Source organism: Salmo salar, chromosome 13 (genome assembly GCF_965601325.2).
Source record: "Salmo salar chromosome 13, fSalSal1, whole genome shotgun sequence".
Classification (NCBI taxonomy): Eukaryota; Metazoa; Chordata; class Actinopteri; order Salmoniformes; family Salmonidae; genus Salmo; species Salmo salar.
In genome coordinates this window covers 68,719,371-68,743,064 of record NC_138303.1, presented here as the reverse complement: position 1 = coordinate 68,743,064, position 23,694 = coordinate 68,719,371, and the positions used below count along the sequence as shown (strand labels likewise).

Below are 23,694 nucleotides of genomic sequence, written 5' to 3'. Positions count from 1 at the left end.
GCATAGTAAAAAGTGACCGAAACATTGTAGGTTGGTAAACCAACACAGACAGAAATTAGGACAGATTCTGGTAAAAAAAATATATATTATAGAAACATGTGTTTGAGCAAGCGTTCGAATAATTGTGCTAATTGGGTAGGCCTACCTTGCATGCATTATACAATGGCAGGTTACTTCTCACATTTTATACCAATCGTTTGACATAAACCCCTCATTATAGGCTTATTTTCAAACCCAGCCAAATATGCATGTAAACAACATTTGAATTGAATGACATTTATACCTTTGTCTATCATAGGGCCAACTTGCTGTATGCTGATAATCGATAGGTGACAAGAGCTGATGCTTTTATAGTTTTTATTCAACACATCACAAACACTCACAGCAACACAAAACTTTAAACATTTTTTTTTAGCAAATGCCTCACAAAACTAACTTTGGCATGAACATAAAATTACACTGGCTGTTCTTCAGAAACAGCAATACACATGATCCGTGTATCAAAGTCACATGTTCATTGATTTCAGGTCATAAATAATTTCTAAGGAATATTCCTGGTGTATTTAGAATACACAGCATAACAAAGATGTAGAACAAGTTGTTTATTTAGGATCACATAAATATATCTCTGAATTTGTGACAAAAGGAAAACATTTTACATATAAACTCAGCAAAAAAAGAAACGTCCTCTCACTGTCAACTGCGTTTATTTTCAGCAAACTTAACGTGTAAATATTTGTATGAACATAACAAGATTCAACAACTGAGACAAACTGAACAAGTTCCACAGACATATGACTAACAGAAATGGAATAATGTGGCCCTGAACAAAGGGGGGGGGGGGTCAAAATCAAAAGTAACAGTCTGGTTTAAGTACTGCAGTGCATCTCCTCCTCATGGACTGCACCAGATTTGCCAGTCCTTGCTGTGAGATGTTACCCCACTCTTCCACCAAGGCACCTGCAAGTTCCCAGACATTTCTGGGGGGGGAAATGGCCCTAGCCCTCACCCGCCGATCCAACAGGTCCCAGACGTGCTCAATGGGATTGAGATCCGGGCTCTTCGCTGGCCATGGCAGAACACTGACATTCCTGTCTTGCAGGAAATCACGCACAGAATGAGCAGTATGGCTGGTCGCATTGTCATCCTGGAGGGTCATGTCAGGATGAGCCTGCAGGAAGGGTACCACATGAGGGAGGAGGATGTCTTCCCTGTAACGCATAGCGGTGAGATTGCCTGCAATCACAACAAGCTCAGTCCGATGATGCTGTGACACACCGCCCCAGACCATGACGGACCCTCCACCACCAAATTGACCACATCGACAGTACTCATGCCTCCTTGCAGCATGCCTAAGGCGCGTTCGTGCAGATGAGCAGGGACCCTGGGCATCTTTCTTTTGGTGTTTTTCAGTGTCAGTAGAAAGGCCTCTTTAGTGTCCTACGTTTTCATAACTGTGACCTTAATTGCCAACCTTCTGTAAGCTGTTAGTGTCTTAACGACTGTTCCACAGGTGCATGTTCATTAATTGTTTATGGTTCATTGAACAGCCATGGGAAACAGTGTTTAAACCCTTTACAATGAAGAGCTGTGAAGTTATTTGGATTTTTACAAATTATCTTTGAAAGACAGGGTCCGGAAAAAGAGAAATTTCTTTTTTTGCTGAATTTAATAAATAACATAAATAAAATGAAGGTATAAAGACTGATAGTTTCATCTTAGGAAATGGTATGTTTGACAAAATAATAGTTATTTTTAAAATGAAAAATATATATGTTTTATCTTTTGGAATTGCTATTATCAGAGTTCTGGTGAAATGAGCTTACAAACAAAAACAGTGGGAAAAGTCAATACAGCAAATATATTCATCTCCTTGAAGGTCATTGATAAGTCTATTGTCTTCCAAAAAGGTACAGGTCAGAGAATCAGGTCTTCCTGTATTTGGTTTAAATGGTTCTTCCAGAGTAATTTGGTCAATATCACTGTGTTGGAGCAAGTGCAATGATAGGTAAGTGTCCATTGTAAGTTGTCATGTGGTATTGGTAGTCATCTCTTTGGGTTATTTGACATGGAAGACCTTTCTGATGAGATTTCCTAAAGTTCCCATTCTTCAAGAGGTCATTTACTGTTCTTCTTCACGACACAAGGTTGTTTTCCAACATGTTTTTTCTTGCTGTCAAAATGTGTAACAACATTTTCAGAATGAGGGGAATAATTTACAACCATTCAAACAGTCTTTTTCTTCATTCACTTAACATTTCAAAAAGAGAGAAAAATAAGTGCTAACGATCCCCTGTTCTTCCTCCCAGTTTTTGTCTCTACCTCCCCAGGTGTTTGGCTGTCCAGTCTCCTTTATCTGTCCATCTTGGGTCCAGGCCAGTGGCTCATCTCAGCCCAGCCCCGCTGTCCCCCCTCCAGAGGTAGTCCTGTCCAGGGGAGAATGAGTGGCGCTCCCCCCCAAGTCCTCGGCCCATCCTGTCGTCTGTGGGTCTCAGCGATGCAAGTGATGCCATGCTGAGGCGCGGGTCGCTGTTGCTGATCTTGAACAGGCCGCTAGCCGCCATGAAAGCCTCTCTCTCACTGGGGAAGCGGTTGATCCCCATCTTCAGGTCGTTGAACACCGCCGTGTCATTCAGCTGCTTCCTGCCACTCAGCCGGCGCCGCCGCAGCACCACAATGCCCGTCGCCAGGCCAAGGGCGAGTAACGCCAGGACGCAGGAGGCTGTGAGGGCGGTGGAGGAAGGTTTATTGGTCAGTCGGGGGGCAGGATGGAAGCTGGGTTGCAGCGTGAACTCGCAGCTGGGTCCCATGAAACCCGGCGGGCACTGGCACACGGGCCCCGTGAAGTGGGTGAAGCAGGTGCCGCCATTCTGGCAGGGCTGGGCACTGGCACCACGGCCGCATGCATCTGAGCGCAGGCTACAGTTCTTGCCGGCGTAGCCCAGCGTGCATGAGCAGGTGTAGTCGTCCACGCCGTCCTGGCAGGTGCCAGCATTCTGGCACGGCGCTAAAGCACAGTCATCGATGTTGAACTGGCAGTTGGCGCCAGTAAAGCCAGAGTGGCAGCGGCACAGCACGCTTTGACCCAGGTCTAGACACTCACCACCTAGAAGACAACATATCACACGGCGCTAATCAGTACACTGCAGCCTACCACATTCTGAAGTAGCACAAGATGTGATACATGGGATATCACACTGTTGGCACTTCATGCCATCATGAATTTATATACCCTGAAAACATGTATTAATTAGTTGTTCTACCAGCCAAGTGAAGTACTTCATTATCAGGTTCTTCAAGCAAGTGCAGGTGCGTACTTCAACCACTAGATGTTGCCAGAACTAAGGCAAGCTCCTCTCCATCCACTTTCACCTGTTTCCACTTTTTGGGGGAGCTGGTGGACTGTTTTAAATTCCTTGGCATAACCATCTCATTCGATCTGATATGGCCAGCCAACACAAACGCTGTGATCAGGAGTACAGGCACTCAAGTCAACTTCTACCAATGCACAGTAGAGAGCATCCTGACTGGATCCATCAATGTGTGGTATGGTAACACCAATGCATAAGACTGCAAAAGGTTTCAGAGGGTAGCACACACTGCAGAGAGAATAATTGGCACTACCCTCCGCGTCGTCGAGGCCATCTATGCAGACAGATCCCTTACTAGGGCCCAAAATACCCCTGCCAACCTGCGAGTGCACTGTTCTCCCAGCTACCATCTGGGCGGGTTACAGGAGCATCAAGACCTCCACTACCAGGTTCAAGAATAGCTTTAATCAGAGTGCAATCCTCCTTTTAAACAAAGCAACCTGGCTGCTGTTTTTCTCCTACTTTTGGAAGTTTACATAAACGAGTTAATGACTCCAACCTAAGTGTTGCAACCACTCCACAGATTTCTTGTTAACAAACTATAGTTTTGACAAGTCGGTTAGGACATCTACTTTGTGCATGACAAGGAATTTTTCCAACAATTGTTTACAGACAGATTACTTCACTGTATCACAATTCCAATTGGTCAGAAGTTTACATACACTAAGTTGACTGTGCCTTTAAACAGCTTGGAAAATTCCAGAAAATGATGTCAAGGCTTTAGAAGCTTCTGATAGGCCTTGAAATACATCCACATCTCAAATGATGTCAATTAGCCTATCTTCAAACTCAGTGCCTATTTGCTTGACATCGTGGGGAAATCAAAAGAAATCAGCCAAGACCTCAGAAGAAAAAAAAATGTAGACCTCCACAAGTCTGGTTCATCCTTGCGAGCAATTTCCAAATGCCTGACGGTACCACGTTCATTTGTACAAACAATATTGCGCAATTATAAACACCATGGGACCACACAGTTATCATACTGCTCAGGAAGGAGACGCGTTCTGTCTCCTATAGATGAACGTACTTTGGTGCGAAAAATGCAAATCAATCCCAGAACAACAGCAAAGGACCGTGTGAAGATGCTGGAGGAAACAGGTACAAAATGATCTATATCCACAGTAAAACGAGTCCTATATCGACATAACCTGAAAGGCCGCTCAGCAAGGAAGAAGCCACTGCTCCAAAACCGCCATTACAACGCCAGACTACGGTTTGCAACTGCACATGGGGACAAAGATTGCACTTTTTGGAGAAATGTCCTCTGGTCTGATGAAACAAAAATGGAACCGTTTGCCCACACTGACCATCATTATGTTTGGAGGAAACAGGGGGAGGCTTGCAAGCCGAAGAACACCATCCCAACCGTGAAGCACGGGGGTGGCAGCATCATGTTGTGGGGGTGCATTGCTGCAGGAGGGACTAGTGCACTTCACAAAATAGATGGCATCATGAGGAATGGAAAATTATGTGGATATATTGAAGCAACATCAGTCAGGAAGTTAAAGCTTGGTCGCAAATGGGTCTTCCAAATGGACAATGACACCAAGCATACTTCCAAAGTTGAAGCAAAATGGCTTAAGGACATCAAAGTCAAGGTGTTGGCCATCACAAAGCCCTGACCTCAGTCTTACAGAAAATCCTTTGGCAGAACTGAAAAAGCGTGTGTGAGCAAGGAGGCCTACCAACCTGACTCAGTTACACCAGCTCTGTCAGGAGTTATGGGCCAAAATTCACCCAACTAATTGGGGGAAGCTTGTGGAAGGCTACCCAAAATGTTTGACCCAAGTTAAACAATTTAAAGGCAATGCTACCAAATACTAATTGAGTGTATGTAAACTTCTGACCCACTAGGAATGTGATGAAAGAAAGAAATGATTCTCTACTATTATTCTGACATTTCACATTCTTAAAATAAAGTGGTGCTCCTAACTGACCTAAGACAAGGAATTTTTACTAGGATTAAATGTCAGGAATTGTGAAAAACTGAGTTTATTGTATTTGGCTAAGGTGTATGTAAACTTCCGACTTCAACATACTGTATGACTGAAAACATTTTTTAAAAATCTTTTTACTGTACATGTCTATGTACTGTACTATATGTGAGAGCGCTCCAATAAAGAATTCCAACTGCTTTAATACCTGCAAATAAACTATCAACTTCAATTTGAGCTTGATCCACTGAAGTCAGACTCACCATTCAGACAGGGGCTGTTGCTGCAGCGGTCCAGTTTCTTCTCGCAGTTTGAGCCAGTGTAGGTGGGAGGGCAATGGCAAGTATAGCCCCCCGTCAGCATCTCCATACAGGTGCCTCCATTGAAACAGGGCCCATCGGCACACGTCATGGCGATGATCTCACAGTTCTTCCCATAGAAGCCCTGGGGGCAGGTGCATGAGTAGTCGTTCTCCAGGTCCTAAAGAGAGAGATGATTGTCATTAGAGTATTTTTGATAATGTTGAGTTAATTGTCATTAGACAGACACCTTGACTGATATTTGGCTTTTTACAATCCATAGATGAACCATGATTACTGATCATGTTTCTGACATTGTGTCTTATTTAAACATGTTTATTACTGTGTTATGTTACACTGCATTTGTACCTTGGACACATTTCCATTTTACCTTCAAATGGACAATTAACAATAACATGGAATGCCAAATTACCTCAAATAAAAATATATATTGTTTCGCTAACACCCAATTGAACATATAAAAAAAGAATCGGAGCCAATATTGAACTACCCCTATTTCCTGTAATATTACTCACATTGCAGCTGCCTCCGTTCTTGCAGGGGTTGCTGTCGCACTCGTTGGTCTCCAGCTCACAGTTGGTGCCACCGTAGCCCGGGCGGCAGTTACAGGTGTAGCTGCCCTGGCCTGTGTTTGTACAGGTGGCACCGTTGGCACATGGCCGATGGTTGGTGCAGTAGTTGAGGTCCTGGTCGCAGAAGAGGCCGCCCCAGCCCTCCTTGCAGTCACACTGCCACGGCTGGACGCAGGTGCCATGGAGGCAGCCCGGGTAGCGCACACACTCGTTGCACGAGGGCCCCTGCCAACCCATTCTGCACTTGCAGTCCCCAGGGGCCTCGCAGTAGCCATGCCTCACGCTGCAGTCTGCCGAACAGATGGCTGGTGGGAGGAGGGGGGAGAGGGTGTGATTATAATGAATGGGCAGATTGGGCACGCATGCGCCCCCCCCCACCCACCAACTCTGTCTGAGCCCCCCCACTGCCGGCCCTCCCAACTGTTTGTTAAGTATTAAACCAAGCAGCTGGTGAGCACTCCACCGTAGGAACAGAAGCCAGGACTTTCTTTTCGCCCTCTGCCTCACGCACACCCCGCAACTCACACACACAGCATCTCCAACATGTGTCCCTGGTGAGTCATGGTTCTTTCTCCCTTTGTTATAGGGGAACAAAGGGCAGATCGAACTCCACAAGCCTTCCTTACTATAAAGTCTATAAAGCAACACGACAGGAGGCTTTTTGAGATAAAAGTGCATACTTAAGACTCAGCCAATTATGCCTGTCTAAAATAGTAGAGTGGCTGGTTATGGGATTAAATTGAAATCCTTGAGGCAGAAGAGTAATCTTACTTTAGAAATAACTTGGCACAAACATTTTCATAAAATTGACAATTAAAATGTGTTGCACATGCTTAATTGTTGGTGTGGTTATATGTAGGCCTGTATGTACAAATTATTGCCACCAATCATTCAGGTCTATATACTGCCCTTGTGACACCTTCAAAGAGCATTAATTGTTTTCACTAAGGACAATGCCAAAAATAACATTTGCCTCATTTATCAATATATCATTGTGTGCACTGTGCAGTCTATTTACAATAGGCCTATACAGTGCAGACTGAGACAACCTGGTTGACAGAATCTGAGTCTGGACAGTAATGTAGCCTAAAGTCATTGACGTTAACCAAGTAGACTGAACTTACGATCAGAACAGTAGTTGCCCTTCCAGCCCTCCAGACATTGTTTGTTCCCCTCCACGTCACAGGTGTAGTGGCCCAGAGTGTCGTCGCGGGGTCTGCAGTATTCGGCGCAGCTGTCGCCAAAGTAGTACTCGTCACAGAATGCGTGGTAGGAGTAGCGCAGCTCGCTCTGCTCCCCGAAGTGGACGTCTTGAGACCAGTCCTCGCCTATGGCCAGTCTTCTTCTGGTAGCCAAGCGGCTGACCAGGTTGTTTTGGTTGTCTGCAAAAATATAAGAAAAATAGTATTGTAGTAACCTATTGGCATACTGAATGTTTGAAAGTAACAGGTAGGCAGTTTTAAAAGAAATGCTATAATAAGCCTACTGCAACAACACCTTACCTGTGTATTCTGTAGGGATTTCTGCGTTCCATGCTTCAATGATCAGCGAAAATGTTCCCTGTAATAGAGGTAAATCCTGGATTAAAACGTGAATTCAAGAATGATAGAGTAACATAACAATTATTATTCCTTGTCTAACATTAGTATTTATGAATAAAATATTATTTACCGGCCACTTAAAATGGAACGGTATTCTAATAGGAGCGCTGCTGGAAATTGAGGTCTGATCTGCGCGGATGACGTTGGTGTGTCCTGTTCCAAAAGTGCATGGTGGCTCCGCATGGATAACGTCCTCTGAGTGTTTGAGACAAATTCTGAAAAAGATGTGGCAGTCCCTATGCCTTCTGCATATGCGCTGAGCAGTGTTGAACGAATGGACTTTCAACTCGAACACACCAGAAGATGATACCTGCCAAGAGAAGAGCGAATTGGACATTAGAGATCCGTTGTGCATAAAGCACGGCAATATTGAATGGTTCCTTATTGTTACACTTCGTACTTACCACTTGCACTACAGCCAAAGCAAAGACACATCTAAGAGGTAGCGAGGCCATTTCCGCCAGGTGTTTGGTTGGTAGCTATACAACAATTCGCAGGTGTTTGCACTCGTTGTGTCCAATACAAATGTGACAGGCGCGTATTCCCAAAAAGCTGGAGAGAAAAAAAAACATTGCAGTCACACCATAAAATTTGTATGAAAAGGTATAGCAGTCCTCGCTCTTCCCTATGTCCTGGTCGCTGGTCTTCACTTGTTTTGGTTCTGGTGGTTACTGAGAGTGAATGAATTTTATACCCCTGATGCGCGCCCCTGTCACGCGTCAGGAGGCGGGGCACGGTAAGACCCATGGGACAACCACGACGCGTCGGATCATGTGTGTGGATTTGGTGCTGATTAAATTTATCAGCAAAAAAAACATAAGGCCAATACTTAGAGCATAATCATATTTGAAGTGTGATTGGCACAATACACATTTTATACTGTTATACAGCTGCAACAAGCTGCAACAAACACTCAAACTGGACAATTTAATTTCAATCTCTTCATTCAAAAACTCAATCATGGACACTCTTACTGACAGTTGTGGCTGCTTTGTGTGATGTATTGTTGTCTCTACCTTCTTGCCCTTTGTGCTGTTGTCTGTGTCCAATAATGTTTGTACCATGTTTTGTGCTGCTACCATGTTGTGTTTCTACCATGTTGTTATGTTGTGCTTCTACCATGCTGTGTTGTCATGTGTTGCTGCCTTCCTATGTTGTTGTATTAGGTCTCTATTTATGTAGTGTTGTGTTGTGTCTCTTGTCGTGATGTGTGTTTTGTCATTTATATTTCATTTTGTATTTATTTTTATCCCAGCCCCCCTCCCGGCATGAGGCCTTTTGCCTTTTGGTAGGCTGTCATTCTAAATAAGAATGTGTTCTTAACTGACTTGCCTAGTTAAATAAAGCTTAAATAAATAAATAAAACATAAATACAACTAACTAGCCAAATGTCCACGATTTTGGAGTCGAGTTAGGAAATGTGTGACACAAGCATCGAAAACTGAATTTTTAGGCCTACATATTTAATTATTCAACTTCAATCAGACAAATAATAATATAGGCCTACAAAAGCATATGATTTTCAAGCAGTATAATGAATAGGCTTCACAGCCTAACAGCTCTACAGTATCTATACCTACTGGAAACATGTAACAGAAAAAAGTTGTTAATTTATGCACTTTAGCCTACCGACACAATGATGGTAAATTAAGTGTTAGACAGCATCACATGATAATAAACATTTGGGTTATGAGTGGTTATAACCTAGGCTACTATTCGATATCACCTATTCTTAGGCCTTTACATTCTATTCCAAATAAGTTGTTTTCACAAAACGTTGGCATAAGAACATGTATTGTTCAGTATCAATTCATTGTTCAGTATTAATTAATTTGTGGTAAATATCGATCTGAAGGAAGTAGGGAAGAATAGCATGATCCGCCCTTTCTTCAGTCACAAAATTGTAATTGCTCAGACGCGTGCGGGCAGGTTATGGATGAGACCTTTCAATGTGCGCTTTGGGGATATTCGGGGGTCTATTGTTGAGGTTGAGTCGGGGGAGGGGCACTCCCTCTGGACCCTGCAGCGGGCTAGAGTTTTTGCCTTTGTGTGAACAGCTGTATGGTAATCAATGGCACATGATCTACCGTGCGGTGTCCCCACACACTAGTGTTTTCTCAAACTGTCCTTCCCAACTGCACACTACTTTCTTAATGCATATTGATTTAGGGGGCATCAACAGGGGTATTTCCAGCATCTGTCGTGCTTATTGCCATTATAGCCTTTTAGAAAAAAAGGGTGCTATCTAGAAGTAGTTTAGCTATAGGACTAGGCTACTTTACACCATGCACGTTAAGATCTTTGACCACTTTCAGATCATATGTCTTTCCTGTATTATTAAAATGAACTATAATAACCCAAACAATTACTGTTGGATATTGGACTACAGGCAATTTAAAATATTACTATAAAATATCCAACCAACCAAGTCTTAACAATATGGGTAGCCTGCTGAGTGCACTGCCGTTTTACGCAGAGTAGACTCATAATTAATGGTTTTAAAGTGCGAAGAGATGTTGAAGTCTCCTGATGACTGAGAACAAAACTTTCTATCAAGCAGCACCATTTGAAAAAAAAGTTCTTCACGCGAAAGTGTGTGTGTGAGAGAGAGAGATTTAGAGGGAAGGGCCACCACTGCTTCTCGTTCGTGCATGGATATTCTAATGAGCGAGTGGCGCGTGCCGTCACTGACCCACACATCATTCCTGGCACACTTCTCTGCTACAACAGTACATCAAGTAATTCCATGAAGTTGCGCACAAATAAGTCACAAGTTGAGCATAATGAAAGAAGTCCTCAATGGCAAAGAAATATAGAGAAATGTTCAACTGAAATATGTAAAATGTAAAGGACACCAAGTAAACTTGACACAACTGGTCGAAAGCATTGGAGTCAACATGGTGCAACTCAATATTAGGAAGGTTTTCCTAATGTTTGGTATACTCAGTGTATATCTATTTATTATGCATGGGAATACTTTGGAACAGATTTCCAAAATTAAAATTACTTGGAGCTGATTTGCATGGTGTATTTACATTATTTTATTTAACTATGCAAGTCAGTTAAGAACAAATTCTTATTTTCAATGACGGCCTAGGAACAGTGGGTTAACTACCTTGTTCAGGGGCAGAATGACAGATTTTTACCTTGTCAGCTCGGGATGCGATCTTGCAACTTTTCGGTTACTAGTCCAATGCTCTAACCACTAGGCTACCTGCCGCCCCATTTTATGTCAAACAATAAAAAAAATGTATACAAAAAAATTCATACACTACCGTTCAAAAGTTTGGGGTTAGAAATGTCCTTGTTTTTGAAAGAAAATCTATTTTGTTGTCCATTAAAATAACATAAAATTGATCAGAAATACAGCGTAGACATTGTTGATGTTGTAAATGACTATTGCAGCTGGAAATAGTAGATTTTTTCATGGAATATCTACATAGGCGTACAGAGGCCCATTATCAGCAACCATCACTCCTGTGTTCCAATGGCATTTTGTGTTAGCTAATCCAAGTTTACTTCCGACTTCAACTGTACATGTGTGGGGGGGTGCACAGTGTGTTCTTTTACATGTTCTTTACAGAAAATGAGCTACGGCCAATGAGTCTCAGGATGAAAAAATTATTTATTGTATAATTTTTCTTTTAGTAAACATTGAAAATGGGTCCCACAACCCGGACATCACACAAGGGTTAATCTAACAGTGCATTTAATGTCAAAATAAATTGGCAGTTGTAGCCTACCATCCAATGAGGCCTATGTACTCACAATGGCCAATGTGCATACTGGTTCGCTCAACACATTAGCAGGCCCCAGAGAAACAGGTACAGGGGCTGGCGGGAAGACACTTTCATTACAGGAATCATAAGGATAATGTACTTTACTGTTTGACGAAATCATGGTTTTAGCCTTATAAAAATAGGATGTTTTTAGTGAGGTGAATAAATGTGCAGACCGCACCGATGCAACCAATAATTTTTTGCACTCCCACATCTAGGTGTCAAAGGGTCGCAAAATGTAACTAAATGTGACTCTTTTGAGGAAAATAGGTGTATGTCGCTTGTCACTACATTACTGGAGAGGCATTTGAATATTTCATTTTTTTTATCAAAATGCGTTTTTTGGCAGAAATGCATTCTGAAACATGTGAATTTTCATGTGCCTTAATAACAAACTTGTATGCCATCTGTAAATACAGATACAATTATTAAATTACGAGTATAGTTGTTATAGCAATGGAAAAAGTTAGGAGCCTTCCCATTGGCTGAGATAATAGATGGGCTGGACAAGCCGAGAAATTAGTTCAGATTGGTCACGCTTATGTCTATAGCATGAGCTGCTCAGTATGTGTAGGTAATCTTTTCTTACACAGACATTTTGAAAGATATCAAAAAGAACTGCATAAATGTTGCTAAGGCGCTCCACTTTCTGGAGGACCGTGTTTTGAAATCAGTGGAATGCCCGGTGGAAGCAGAGTATGATAGCTAAGGAGATGGAAAAAAATCTGCTGTTTGATTGCAAATAATAGAGAGGGAGTTGAAAAGAGAACACACAGAAGTAGGCTGTTGTAGGGGGCAGTATTTGGAAGTTTGGATGGATGAGGTGCCCAAAGTAAACTGCCTGTTACTCAGGCCCAGAAGCTAGGATATGCATATAATTGGTAGTATTGGATAGAAAACACTCTAAAGTTTCCAAAACTGTTAACATAATGTCTGTGAGTATAACAGAAGTGATATAACAGGCAAAAATCCGAGGAGAATCCATCCGGAATTTATTTTTTTGGAGGTGACACCATTTAAAATGCCTGTCTATGGGGAAATCAATGGAATACCTCCCAGATTGCAGTTCCTAGGGCTTAGATGTAGATGTCAATAGTCTTTAGAAAGAGTTTCAGGCTTGTTTTTTGAAAAATGAGCTTGAATTTGTAGTTTTTGTAGTTTTTTGGCTGTAGTGTTGTGGCGCGTGTCGGTGAGGGCGTGCACTTCGTTATTTATGTCCGGTAATGAACATACTATTCTCTGTCTTAAATTTTATCATTTATTTACATATTAGAGTACCTGAGGATTGATTAGAAACATTGTTTGACTTGTTTGGACGAAGTTTATTGTTAACTTTCGGGATTCATTTGTATGCATTTTGAACAAGGGAAACCAGTGGATTACTGAGTCAAGCGCGCCAACTAAACTGATGTTTTTGGGATATAAAGAAGGACTTTATCGAACAAAAGGACCATATGTTATGTAGCTGGGACCCTTGTGATTGCAAACAGAGGAAGATCTTCAAAGTTAAGTGATTTATTTTATCGCTATTTCTGACTTTTGTGACCCCTCTGCTTGTTTAGAAAATGCTTGAAATGCTTTTGTATGCGGGGCGCTGTCAAAAAGGTAAAGCCTTTTTGACATCTGACAAAGCGGCTGGATGAACAAGAAGTTAAGCTTTTAAACAATGTAAGACACTTGTATTTTCATGAATGTTTAATATTACAAATTTTGTATTTTGAATTTCGCGCTCTGCAATTTCACAGGATGTTGGCCAGGTGGGAGCCCAAAGAGGTTTTAAACCCCTGTCTCCGGATAACATCTTCAAACTAAGGGCAACCATGGCATCCATGACAGAGCGGGAGAAGCGTTCATCCATGTATATGGGTAAGAGAGTCTAGCTAGCTACATTTTCAGATATTATAAGTTCCTAATTTTGTCAGAAAGTAGTTTTCATTGCAAGTTAATGTGTACTGTTAGCTAGCTAGATAATGTTAGCTGGCTGGCTCACTAGCTAATGTTACATGTAGGATCTGTGTAGTAATATTATTTGAATCTCAGAGCAATTTGCATTGCTAGTTATAGCCTAATGTTAGCTTACTTTTCATTAAAATGCTAATCAATTTATAACATTTTTGACATGCGTTTTTCTTGATTTGTTGTTGTTATTCTGTCTCTCACTGTTCAAATAAACCTACCATTAAAATGATAGACTGATCATTTCTTTGTCAGTGGGCAAACGTACAAAATCAGCAGGGGATCAAATACTTTTTTCCCTCACTGTATTTTATCGGCCAAAAGCTGTCAATTACCGCTTAACAGAAACCCTGCGCCCCAGTAGCTTTCCATCGTCCCCCTACACACACCACGACGTGCTCTGTCCATTATGATGACATAGCGCAGCGAAGATAGAGATTTTGCACCAACTTGTCACTCAATCATTTGAACTTTTTATTGCTATTTTTATATAAGAACATAAAACTCAAACTGAGGGGGGACAAGTTTCAACTGAGGGGGATAAGCCTATTGCAACCATTGATGGCACTAGATTATCACCAGCAGATGTCTCAAACCATCAATATGTGCTAAATTCACCGCACAGCTGATCTCAATTGCAACCATTATTGGTCACCTCATTACCGCTCCCTAAAAGATGTCAGTGTTACCTTAGCCCAGTGGTTCTCAAACTAGGGGTCGCGACACCATAGGGGGTCACCTGATTTGATAATGGGGTCACGAGAGAATTTCCAGAATCCTGAAAAAAACTAAGCATATATATATATATATATATATATATATATATATATATATATATATATATATACATATATATATACATAGTCCGTGTATCTCAAAATCATTGTAATGTGGTTAACCTTCAAAATCTAAATGAAAATGATGAAAAACTAAAAGATAAAACTCAACCAGAGAGCGGCTTTAGATCATGGGAAAAGGCCACACTTGATCGCTGCACTTGAATCATTCCCATTGTGATTGGCTAGGCCCGCTACGCTATGAAACCTCACACTATTGCAGAGACTTTAATATTACCGGCCACAATTGATATTGTGAAAGCTGGCTTTTTATAAAGGAGGAGGACACTAACAACAATCATTTGGGCAAAACTGAAAGAACTGACCAGACGTAATGGCTTCAAGCTAGCTAGCTAACATTGTTTATTAATGGATAACATACTACTGTGATACAGTGGGGGGGAATACAATTATTTTATGCTTGTAGCTAGCTAGGTAAGTTAGCTAGATAAACAACTGCCAGTAGCCACATCCATGACGAAAAATAGAAGAGATTTTACAATCTGAGATCTTTTGTATCTTGATTGTAAAACCTCTTCTCTTTTTAGTCATAAATATGGCTAGCTACTAAACAGAAAGCTACAACGTTATAACCAGCCACCTAAAGCTAGGTTTATCAGCAAACGTTAGCACATGACTGGAGTTGGCTAGCTAGTTAGGCTGGCGCCTGCTAACTTATGCCCCATGCTTCACATTTGTAACTTGTTAACAAACGTGTAAGATCAGCAACTGTATATAATTTTACTAGCTAGTTACAGTTGAAGTCGGAAGTTTACATACACCTTAGCCAAATACATTTAAACTCAGTTTTTCACAATTCCTGACATTTAATCCTAGTAAAAATTCCTGTCTTAGGTCAGTTAGGATCACCACTTTATTTTAAGAATGTGAAATGTCAGAATAATAGTAGAGAGAATGATTTATTTTAGCTTTTATTTCTTTCATCACATTCTCAGTGGGTCAGAAGTTTACATACACTCAATTTTGGCCCATTCCTCCTGACAGAGCTGGTGTAACTGAGTCAGGGTTGTAAGCCTCCTTGCTCGCACACGCTTTTTCAGTTCTGCCCACAAATGTTCTATAGGATTGAGGTCAGGGCTTTGTGATGGCCACTCAAATACCTTGACTCTTTTGTCCTTTAGCCATTTTGCCACAACTTTGGAAGTATGCTTTGGGTCATTGTCCATTTGGAGGACCCATTTGCGACTAAGCTTTAACTTCCTGACGGATGTCTTGAGATGTTGCTTCAGTATATCTACATAATTTTCCATTCCTCATGATGCCATCTATTTTGTGAAGTGCACCAGTCCCTCCTGCAGCAATGCACCCCCACAACATGATGCTGCCACCCCGTGCTTCACGGTTGGGATGGTGTTCTTCGGCTTGCAAGCCTCCCCCTTCTTCCTCCAAACACAATGATGGTCATTATGGCCAAACAGTTCTATTTTTGTATCATCAGACCAGAGGACATTTCTCCAAAAAGTACGATCTTTTTCCCCATGTGCAGTTGCAAACCGTAGTCTGGCTTTTTTAAGGTGGTTTTGGAGCAGTGCCTTCTTCCTTGCTGAGCGGCCTTTCAGGTTATGTTGATGTAGGACTTGTTTTACTGTGGATATAGATACTTTTGTACCTGTTTCCTCCAGCATCTTCACAGGGTCCTTGCTGTTGTTCTGGGATTGATTTGCACTTTTTGCACCACAGTACGTTCATCTCTAGGAGACAGAGCGCATATCCTTCCTGAGCGGTATGATTGCTGCGTGGTCCCATGGTGTTTATACTTGCATACTATTGTTTGTACAGATGAACATGGTACCTTCAGCCATTTGGAAATTGCTCCCAATGATGAACCAGACTTGTGGAGGTCTACAATTTTTTTTCTGAGGTCTTGGCTGATTTGTTTTGATTTTCCCATGATGTCAAGCAAAGAGGCACTGAGTTTGAAGGTAGGCCTTGAAATCCATCCACAGATACACCTCCAATTGACTCAAATGATGTCAATTAGCCTATCAGAAGATTCTAAAGCCATGACATCATTTTCTAGAATATTTCATGCCGTTTAAAGGCACAGTCAACTTAGTGTATATAAACTTCTGACCCACTGGAATTCTAAGTGAAATACACTGTCTGTAAACAATTGTTGGAAAAATGACTTGTGTCGTGCACAAAGTAGATGTCCTAACCGACTTGCTAAAACTATAGTTTGTTAGCCTGTTTAGGATAGGGGGCAGTATTTTCACGGCCGGATAAAAAAACATACCCGATTTAATCTGGTTATTACTCCTGTCTAGAAACTAGAATATGCATATAATTATTTGATTTGGATAGAAAACACCCTAAAGTTTCTAAAACTGTTTGAATGGTGTCTGTGAGTATAACAGAACTCATATGGCAGGCCAAAACCTGAGAAGATTCTATATGGGAAGTGCCCTGTCTGACCATTTCTTGGCCTTCTGTAGCCTCTTTATCGAAAATAGAGGATCTCTGCTGTAACGTGACATTTTCTAAGGCTCCCATAGGCTCTCAGAAGGCGCCAGAATGGGGAATGATAACTCTGCAGTCCCTGGGCGAAAAACAGTAGGGCTTTTGGAAAGTGGTCGTTCTGAGAACAATGACACTGGTGCGCGTGTGCATGTGAAGACTCCATTTTCTATTTTCAGTGTTTGAATGAAAACAAGGTCTCCCGGTTGGAATATTATCGCTATTTTACGAGAAAAATCACATAAAAATTGATTTAAACAGCGTTTGACATGCTTCGAAATACGGTAATGGAATATTTTGACATTTTTTGTCACGATATGCGCCGGCGCGTCACCCTTCGGATAGTGTCTTGAACGCAAGAACAAAACGCAGCTATTTGGATATAACTATGGATTATTTGGAACCAAAACAACATTGGGTGTTGAAGTAGAAGTCCTGGGAGTGCATTCTGACGAAGAACAGCAAAGGTAATCCAATTTTTCTTATAGTAAATCTGAGTTTGGTGAGTGCCAAACTTGGTGGGTGTCAAAATAGCTAGCCATGATGGCCGGGCTATCTACTCAGAATATTGCAAAATGTGCTTTCACCGAAAAGCTATTTTAAAATCGGACACCGCGATTGCATAAAGGAGTTCTGTATCTATAATTCTTAAAATAGTTGTTATGTTTTTTGTGAACGTTTATCGTGAGTAATTTAGTAAATTCACCGGAAGTTTTTGGTGGGTATGCTAGTTCTGAACGTCACATGCTAATGTAAAAAGCTGGTTTTTGATATAAATATAAACTTGATTGAACAAAACATGCATGTATTGTATAACATAATGTCCTAGGAGTGTCATCTGATGAAGATTATCAAAGGTTAGTGCTGCATTTAGCTGTGGTTTTGGTTTTTGTGACATTATATGCTAGCTTCAAAAATGGTGTGTGATTATTTCTGGCTGGGTACTCTCCTGACATAATCTAATGTTTTGCTTTCGTTGTAAAGCCTTTTTGAAATCGGACAATGTGGTTAGATAAAGGAGAGTCTTGTCTTTCAAATGGTGTAAAATAGTCATATGTTTGAAAAATTGACGTTTTTTGGATTTTTGAGGTGTTTGTAATTCGCGCCACGCTCTATCATTGGGTATTGGCGAGGCGTTCCGCTAGCGGAACATCTATTAACAAGAAATTTGTTGAGTGGTTGAAAAACGAGTTTTAATGACTCCAACCTAAGTGTATGTAAACTTCCGACTTCAACTGTATGTAACATATTGACGAGGGTTGACATTGGTTATGATTATGAACTTGCATGCATTTCAATCTCACAAAATTATATGTATGACACAAGATAGGACTCCAAACAGATGTAAAAAAACAAGTATTGCATATCCAGCAAGCTAGCTATCTATGTTTACTAGTAAACAGTGAGGAGAAACAATAATACAACTGTATACTGTTGTATATCTCTAAAACTGAAGCTGGTTTTACAATTTTTTTAAATTGCCTACGCATGCCTGATAGATATGGCTGTAGGGAGATGCTGTCTGCCTTCCTACCTAGGCTCATTTGTACGGTCTGGTCACTGTGCAAAGGTTGAGGGTTCTGCCATATTTCTTTCTATTAGTCTAGATTTTGTTGTAAATATAATCTCTGTCCCTGTGCCCATGTATGCATGTTCAACTAGTCTACCCTAATGTTGATGTTATGCTGACACGGTTTAACTGTTGTTGTTTTTTTGTCTTACAGTCAATACCATGTGATGCCTGGGCTTCTTCATGGAGTGGATTCTAGATACAGAAACAGACTTCATTTGCCTGTGTGTGGCATTGTAGTAGAACTGTTTCCCATGAACTGTATTCCTCTCGAGGGATTAGATATTATGCTGGATTTCAAGCAGATGACTCATAAGGAGCTGAATGGCAGTTTGATCATGACAACACTCCTTCCTCAACATTACAAGTATTCGCTGAACTTACTGTATGTTTCTTTGGAATGACATTTTCATTATGATCACCTCCCCCATCATCTGCTGATCCCCAGTTCTCTTAGCTACAGATTGTTACACCAGATAATGTGATTTAAACAAAGATTTTTGGAATCCATTACTGGAAGTTACTGTATAGGGGTACTCTGTTAGGAGTGTGTATCGGAGGCGAAATCAGGTGCAGGAGAGCAGAGTGTAGTGAACAGGCACACTTTTTATTCCAGTCAAAATGACAGCACAAAAATAACATCAAATGTGCCCAAAACCCGGAACAGACAAAAAGTAATGCGCGTAACAATATCCACAATATCAAAATACACATAACACAAACAATCCTACACAAAGACTTCCCCCCTGGCGCTCATGGGCGCCAGGCTCCCCAGCATTACGCACTCCTTCCACCATCATTATGCACACCTGCCTTCCCCCGTCACGCGCATCAGCGATTATTGGACTCACCTGGATTCAATCACCTCTGTCATTACCTCCCCTATATCTGTCTGTTCCCCCGCTGTTCCCCACTTCAGCATTGATTGTTATATGTCCTTGTATACCCGTGTGCTGTACCTGCTTCTCTACTCCAGCGCCGGTCCTTACACAAACAATATGTGCCCCGCCATCGTGTCTATTTCAAGTCTTCTCACTCGTTGATCGAGACAGGTCTCTGTCATCAAGACATGCAGCACCTTGGTGTGAACACCCACCTGTCTCGATTAGTCGGGAAGCAAGTTCAGGGAGTGCATCATTTAATAAACAAAACAAGAAACACAAACAATGCACAGACAGGAAACTGAAACAGAAACAATGACGCCTGGGGAAGGAATCAAATGGAGTGACATATATAGGGCAGGTAATCAAGGAGGTGATGGAGTCCAGATGAGTCTGATGACACGCAGGTGCGCGTAACGATGGTGACACATGTACGCCATAACAAGCAGCCTGGTGACCTAGAGGCCAGAGAGGGACCACACGTGACAAGCACACCTGATACTAATAATTAGCTGGTTGATAAGCTGAGCCAGGTTTGTCTCAACTGGGCTTGGAGTGAAAAAACCTACAGGAGGGTAGCTCTCCAGGAACAGGGTTGGAGACCCCTGTTCTACATGGTCTAATGCTGAGCCACACTGGCTGTGTTTACACAGGCAGCCCAATTATGATATTTTTTTCCACTATTTGGTCTTAATCACATCAGATCTTTTCCAGAACTGATCTGATTGGTCAGTCCTTTATCCGGCTTCGGTACACTGGCAATGGTGGGCTGGGGAAACTGAGACTATTTGTGCTTATAGCTATGGGCTTGTCCTGTCTGCGGTGAACGGCCAGCTGGATAAGACTCTGCCGAAAGAGGTTTAGGGCTTCTCAACCACCAGCTGTTTGTCCGTTTGCAGAAGATTTGCTGGTACTGCACGTCTCCTGGAAATACATGCTTGTGGTCTTAGCATTTTACGCTTATTGTTTAGGGACAAAGAGGGGACATGGGATACGCTTTTGAGAATCAGTCAACAAAGTGAATGGGCTGGGGGGCTAAATAAGTTGTGAAAAGTCTTAGGAATGCAGTTCTTACAGTATGAATTGTTATGTATTGGACATTGAGGAGAAATTGCACCTCAATCGCTCTCATACACAACAATACATTTACTGTCTAAGCACAACCCTGCACAACCAAAACCCCCTTCCTCATCTCAAAATACTGCCTGTAAACCTCCCCCAGCTTGTAGACTTTGACAGATCATTCTTGTCAATAGTAGCCCTTTGCAGGGGAATTTTCTAGCCATGTCCTTGTATTGTGTTTTGAGAATCTGCAGAGAGAATGAGGTGGTTGTGTCATTACTGTTGTAGTCTTGATTTTATACTTTTCAGTGTCCCACACAATCTTGTTGTGCTCCATAACTGGAAAGTGTGTCTGCTCCCTCATGCTTGTGTACCCAAAATGCCCCCGCTTTGGGGTATTTTTCAGCAGGGCACTGTGGAATGACTCCAGATAACCTGAGTTTTACAAAAAGAAAAGGTAAAAAGAAAAGAGGGGTAGACTAAATTGATTACATGGTCTGGAAGGTACTATGTGGTCCTCAGGCTACCTCTAACCACCTGCTACCCCATAACACAAACCATACCAACACTACCCAATTCATGTTTATACCATAGTTACTGTCAATTGAGCTAACTTAGCCATCAGCTTGTGAATATTTTGTCCAACCTACCTTCACCTTGTGCAGAACTAGGGGTTGGAAGCGGTGGAATCAGATTCTGTCCCAAATACAACTTAACACACAACAAAACACAATTTAATCACCCCTAATTGTATTGTTTGATGGATTTTATTAGACAATTGTTTTAATACATACATAAGTGTGCTCCAGCCGGTGATGCCTCCACGTAAAATTTAAGAAAATCATCAAGGATAACACAATAAAGCTTAAAAGCTTATTTTCATTGTGTTCCTTTTGAAGAGGGAAGAGGTAAGAGGGAATGCAACAAGGTTAGGCGGCAATTGTAGTAGCAACAGACAATGACAGACAAAATTGCTGTTTGTTTCATAACATGAGACAATTAGTACAATTCCCTTTCGTAATAAACAACTGTGGACTGGCACATCTCCCTTGTCTCACATACCCTTGATATATAAAACAATCAATTCAGACCCCTTTACTTTTTCCACATTTTGCTATGTTACAGCATTATTCTAAAATTGATACAATAATTTTTTTCCTCAACAGTCTGCATACAATACCCCATAATGACAAAGCAAAAACAGGTTTTTTGAATTTTTTGTAAGTGTATAAAAACTTAAAACAGAAACACCTTATTTACATAAGTATTCAGACCCTTTGCTATGAGACTCAAAATTGAGCTCAGGGGCATCCTGTTTCCATTGATTATCCTTATGATGTTTCTACAACTTGATTGAAGTCCACCTGTGGTAAATTGATTGGACATGATTTGGAAAGGCACACACCTGTCTATATAAGGTCCCACAGTTGACAGTGCATGTCAGAGCAAAAACCAAGCCATGAGGTTGAAGGAATTGTCCGTAGAGCTCGGAGACAGGATTGTGTCGAGGCACAGATCTGGGGAAGGGTACTAAAAAATGTCTGCAGCATTGAAGGTCCCCAAGAACACATTGGCCTCCATCATTCTTAAATGGAAGAAGTTTGGAACCACCAAGACTCTTCCTAGAGCTGGCCGCCCGGCCAAACTGAGCAACCTGGGGAGAAGGGGATTGGCTAGGGAGGTGACCAAGAACCCGATGGTCACTCTGACAGAGCTCTAGAGTTCGTCTGTGGGGATGGGAGAAACTTCCAGAAGGACAACCATCTCTGCAGCACTCAACCAATCAGGCATTTATTGTAAAGTGGCCAGATGGAAGCCACTCCTCAGTAAAAGGCACATGACAGCCCGCTTGGAGTTTGCCAAAAGGCACCTAAAGGACTCTCAGACCATGAGAAACAAAATACTCTGGTCTGATGAAACCAAGATTGAATTATTTGGCTTGAATGCCATGGGTCACGTCTGGAGGAAACCTGGCACCATCCCTATGATGAAGCATGGTGATGGCAGCATCGTGCTGTGGGGAAGTTTTTCAGCGGCAGGAACTGGGAGACTATCATTTGAGTGGCCCCGCCAGAGCCCGTACTTGAACGAGATCGAACATCTCTGGAAAGATCTGAAAATAGCTCTGCAGCAATGCTCCCCATCCAACCTGACAGAGCTTGAGAGGATCTGCAGAGAAGAATGGGAGAAACTCCCCAAATACAGGTGTGCCAAGTTTGTCATGTCATACCCAAGAAGGCTCGAGGCTGTAATCACTGCCAAAGGTGCTTCAACAGAGTACTAAGTAAAGGGTCTGAATACTTATGTAAATGTGATATTTCAGTTTTTTAATTGTTTAAAATGAGCAAAAAATTCAAAAACAATTTTTCCTTTGTCATCATGGGGTATTGTGTGTACAGTAGATTGATGAGGGGGTGAAACAATTTAATCAATTTTAAAACAAGGCTGTAAAGTAACAAAATGTGTAAAAAGTAAAGGGGTCTGAATACTTTCCGTATGCACTGTATACAAGACAATCACAATATGATAAACAACAGGCACCAAAAGGCCATATGCTATCCCGGGCATTTCCTTTTTAGCCACGTACTATAATCTTACGATTCACTTTTGAGACATGCTACTATTTAGCCATTTTTTCAGTGAGAAGTTGAAACTACCTATGGAGGTTATACGTTTCAAATCATTCGGAAGGCTATTCAAAGAATGGCAGCTGAGAATAAAAAATATTCTTTCCCCATACCACTTTTATATCTAAAAGGAACAGCGTCAGTTTCACCACTTCTAGTGGAATAGTTATGGTTATCCCATACCAAGTTAAAGTTACATAGGTACCTGGGGACCATGCTGTTGACATTCTTATGTACAAGACACAATTTCATCTGAGAGACACTCAGCTCCACTTTGAGCCATCATGCGTAAATGCTGGAAGTTTAAGAATAATCCTGACTAATTTGTTCTGAGATGTCTGCAATTTGTTTGATTATCTTGGAGGCACTATTTTACCAGGAAGAGCACGCATAGTCAAAGTGGCACTGAACAAGAGTCCCTGCCAATGCCCCTATTGCATTCTTATCCAGATATTTGCAGGTTCTTGCCAGAAACCTAATTTTATGGTTCACTTTGGAGATAATGTTTTGTGCCATGCTCTCCCCTGTCAGATTATCTAGCACACATCCAATATAAGGAACAGAGTATTTTGCTGTGAGTACTATGTCACCTAATACCAGCTTAAAATCAGGGGATTTCATCAGTTTCCCTTTGGACTGGAAAAAGATGGACAATATGTTTTTCCAAGGTGAAGTGACAGCTTATTGTCATATAGCCATTTACTGAC

At 41.6% G+C, this 23,694-nt stretch overlaps 1 protein-coding gene across 1 annotated transcript; it reads right to left on the bottom strand.

Moving 5' to 3' along the window:
- Window positions 1-340: 340 nt before the first annotated feature.
- Window positions 341-8,460, bottom strand: LOC106591243 (delta-like protein B). Its single transcript, XM_014182461.3, has 7 exons — window positions 8,203-8,460; window positions 7,869-8,108; window positions 7,700-7,757; window positions 7,322-7,579; window positions 6,141-6,502; window positions 5,569-5,785; window positions 341-3,106 (listed from the first exon to the last, which is right to left on the bottom strand). Exons 1-7 carry the CDS (start codon window positions 8,251-8,253, stop codon window positions 2,385-2,387), a joined length of 1,908 nt encoding a protein of 635 aa, XP_014037936.2. The 5' UTR covers window positions 8,254-8,460; the 3' UTR covers window positions 341-2,384.
- Window positions 8,461-23,694: the final 15,234 nt, after the last annotated feature.

Coding starts and splice junctions, on each gene's coding strand:
- LOC106591243 (XM_014182461.3), bottom strand. CDS start 8,253: ATGGCCTCGCTACCTCTTAGATGTGTCTTTGCTTTGGCTGTAGTGCAA. Junction 7,758..7,868: donor CGTTCCATTTTAAGTGGCCG/GTAAATAATATT, acceptor CCTCTATTACAG/GGAACATTTTCGCTGATCAT. Junction 5,786..6,140: donor AGAACGGAGGCAGCTGCAAT/GTGAGTAATATT, acceptor CTCTCTCTTTAG/GACCTGGAGAACGACTACTC.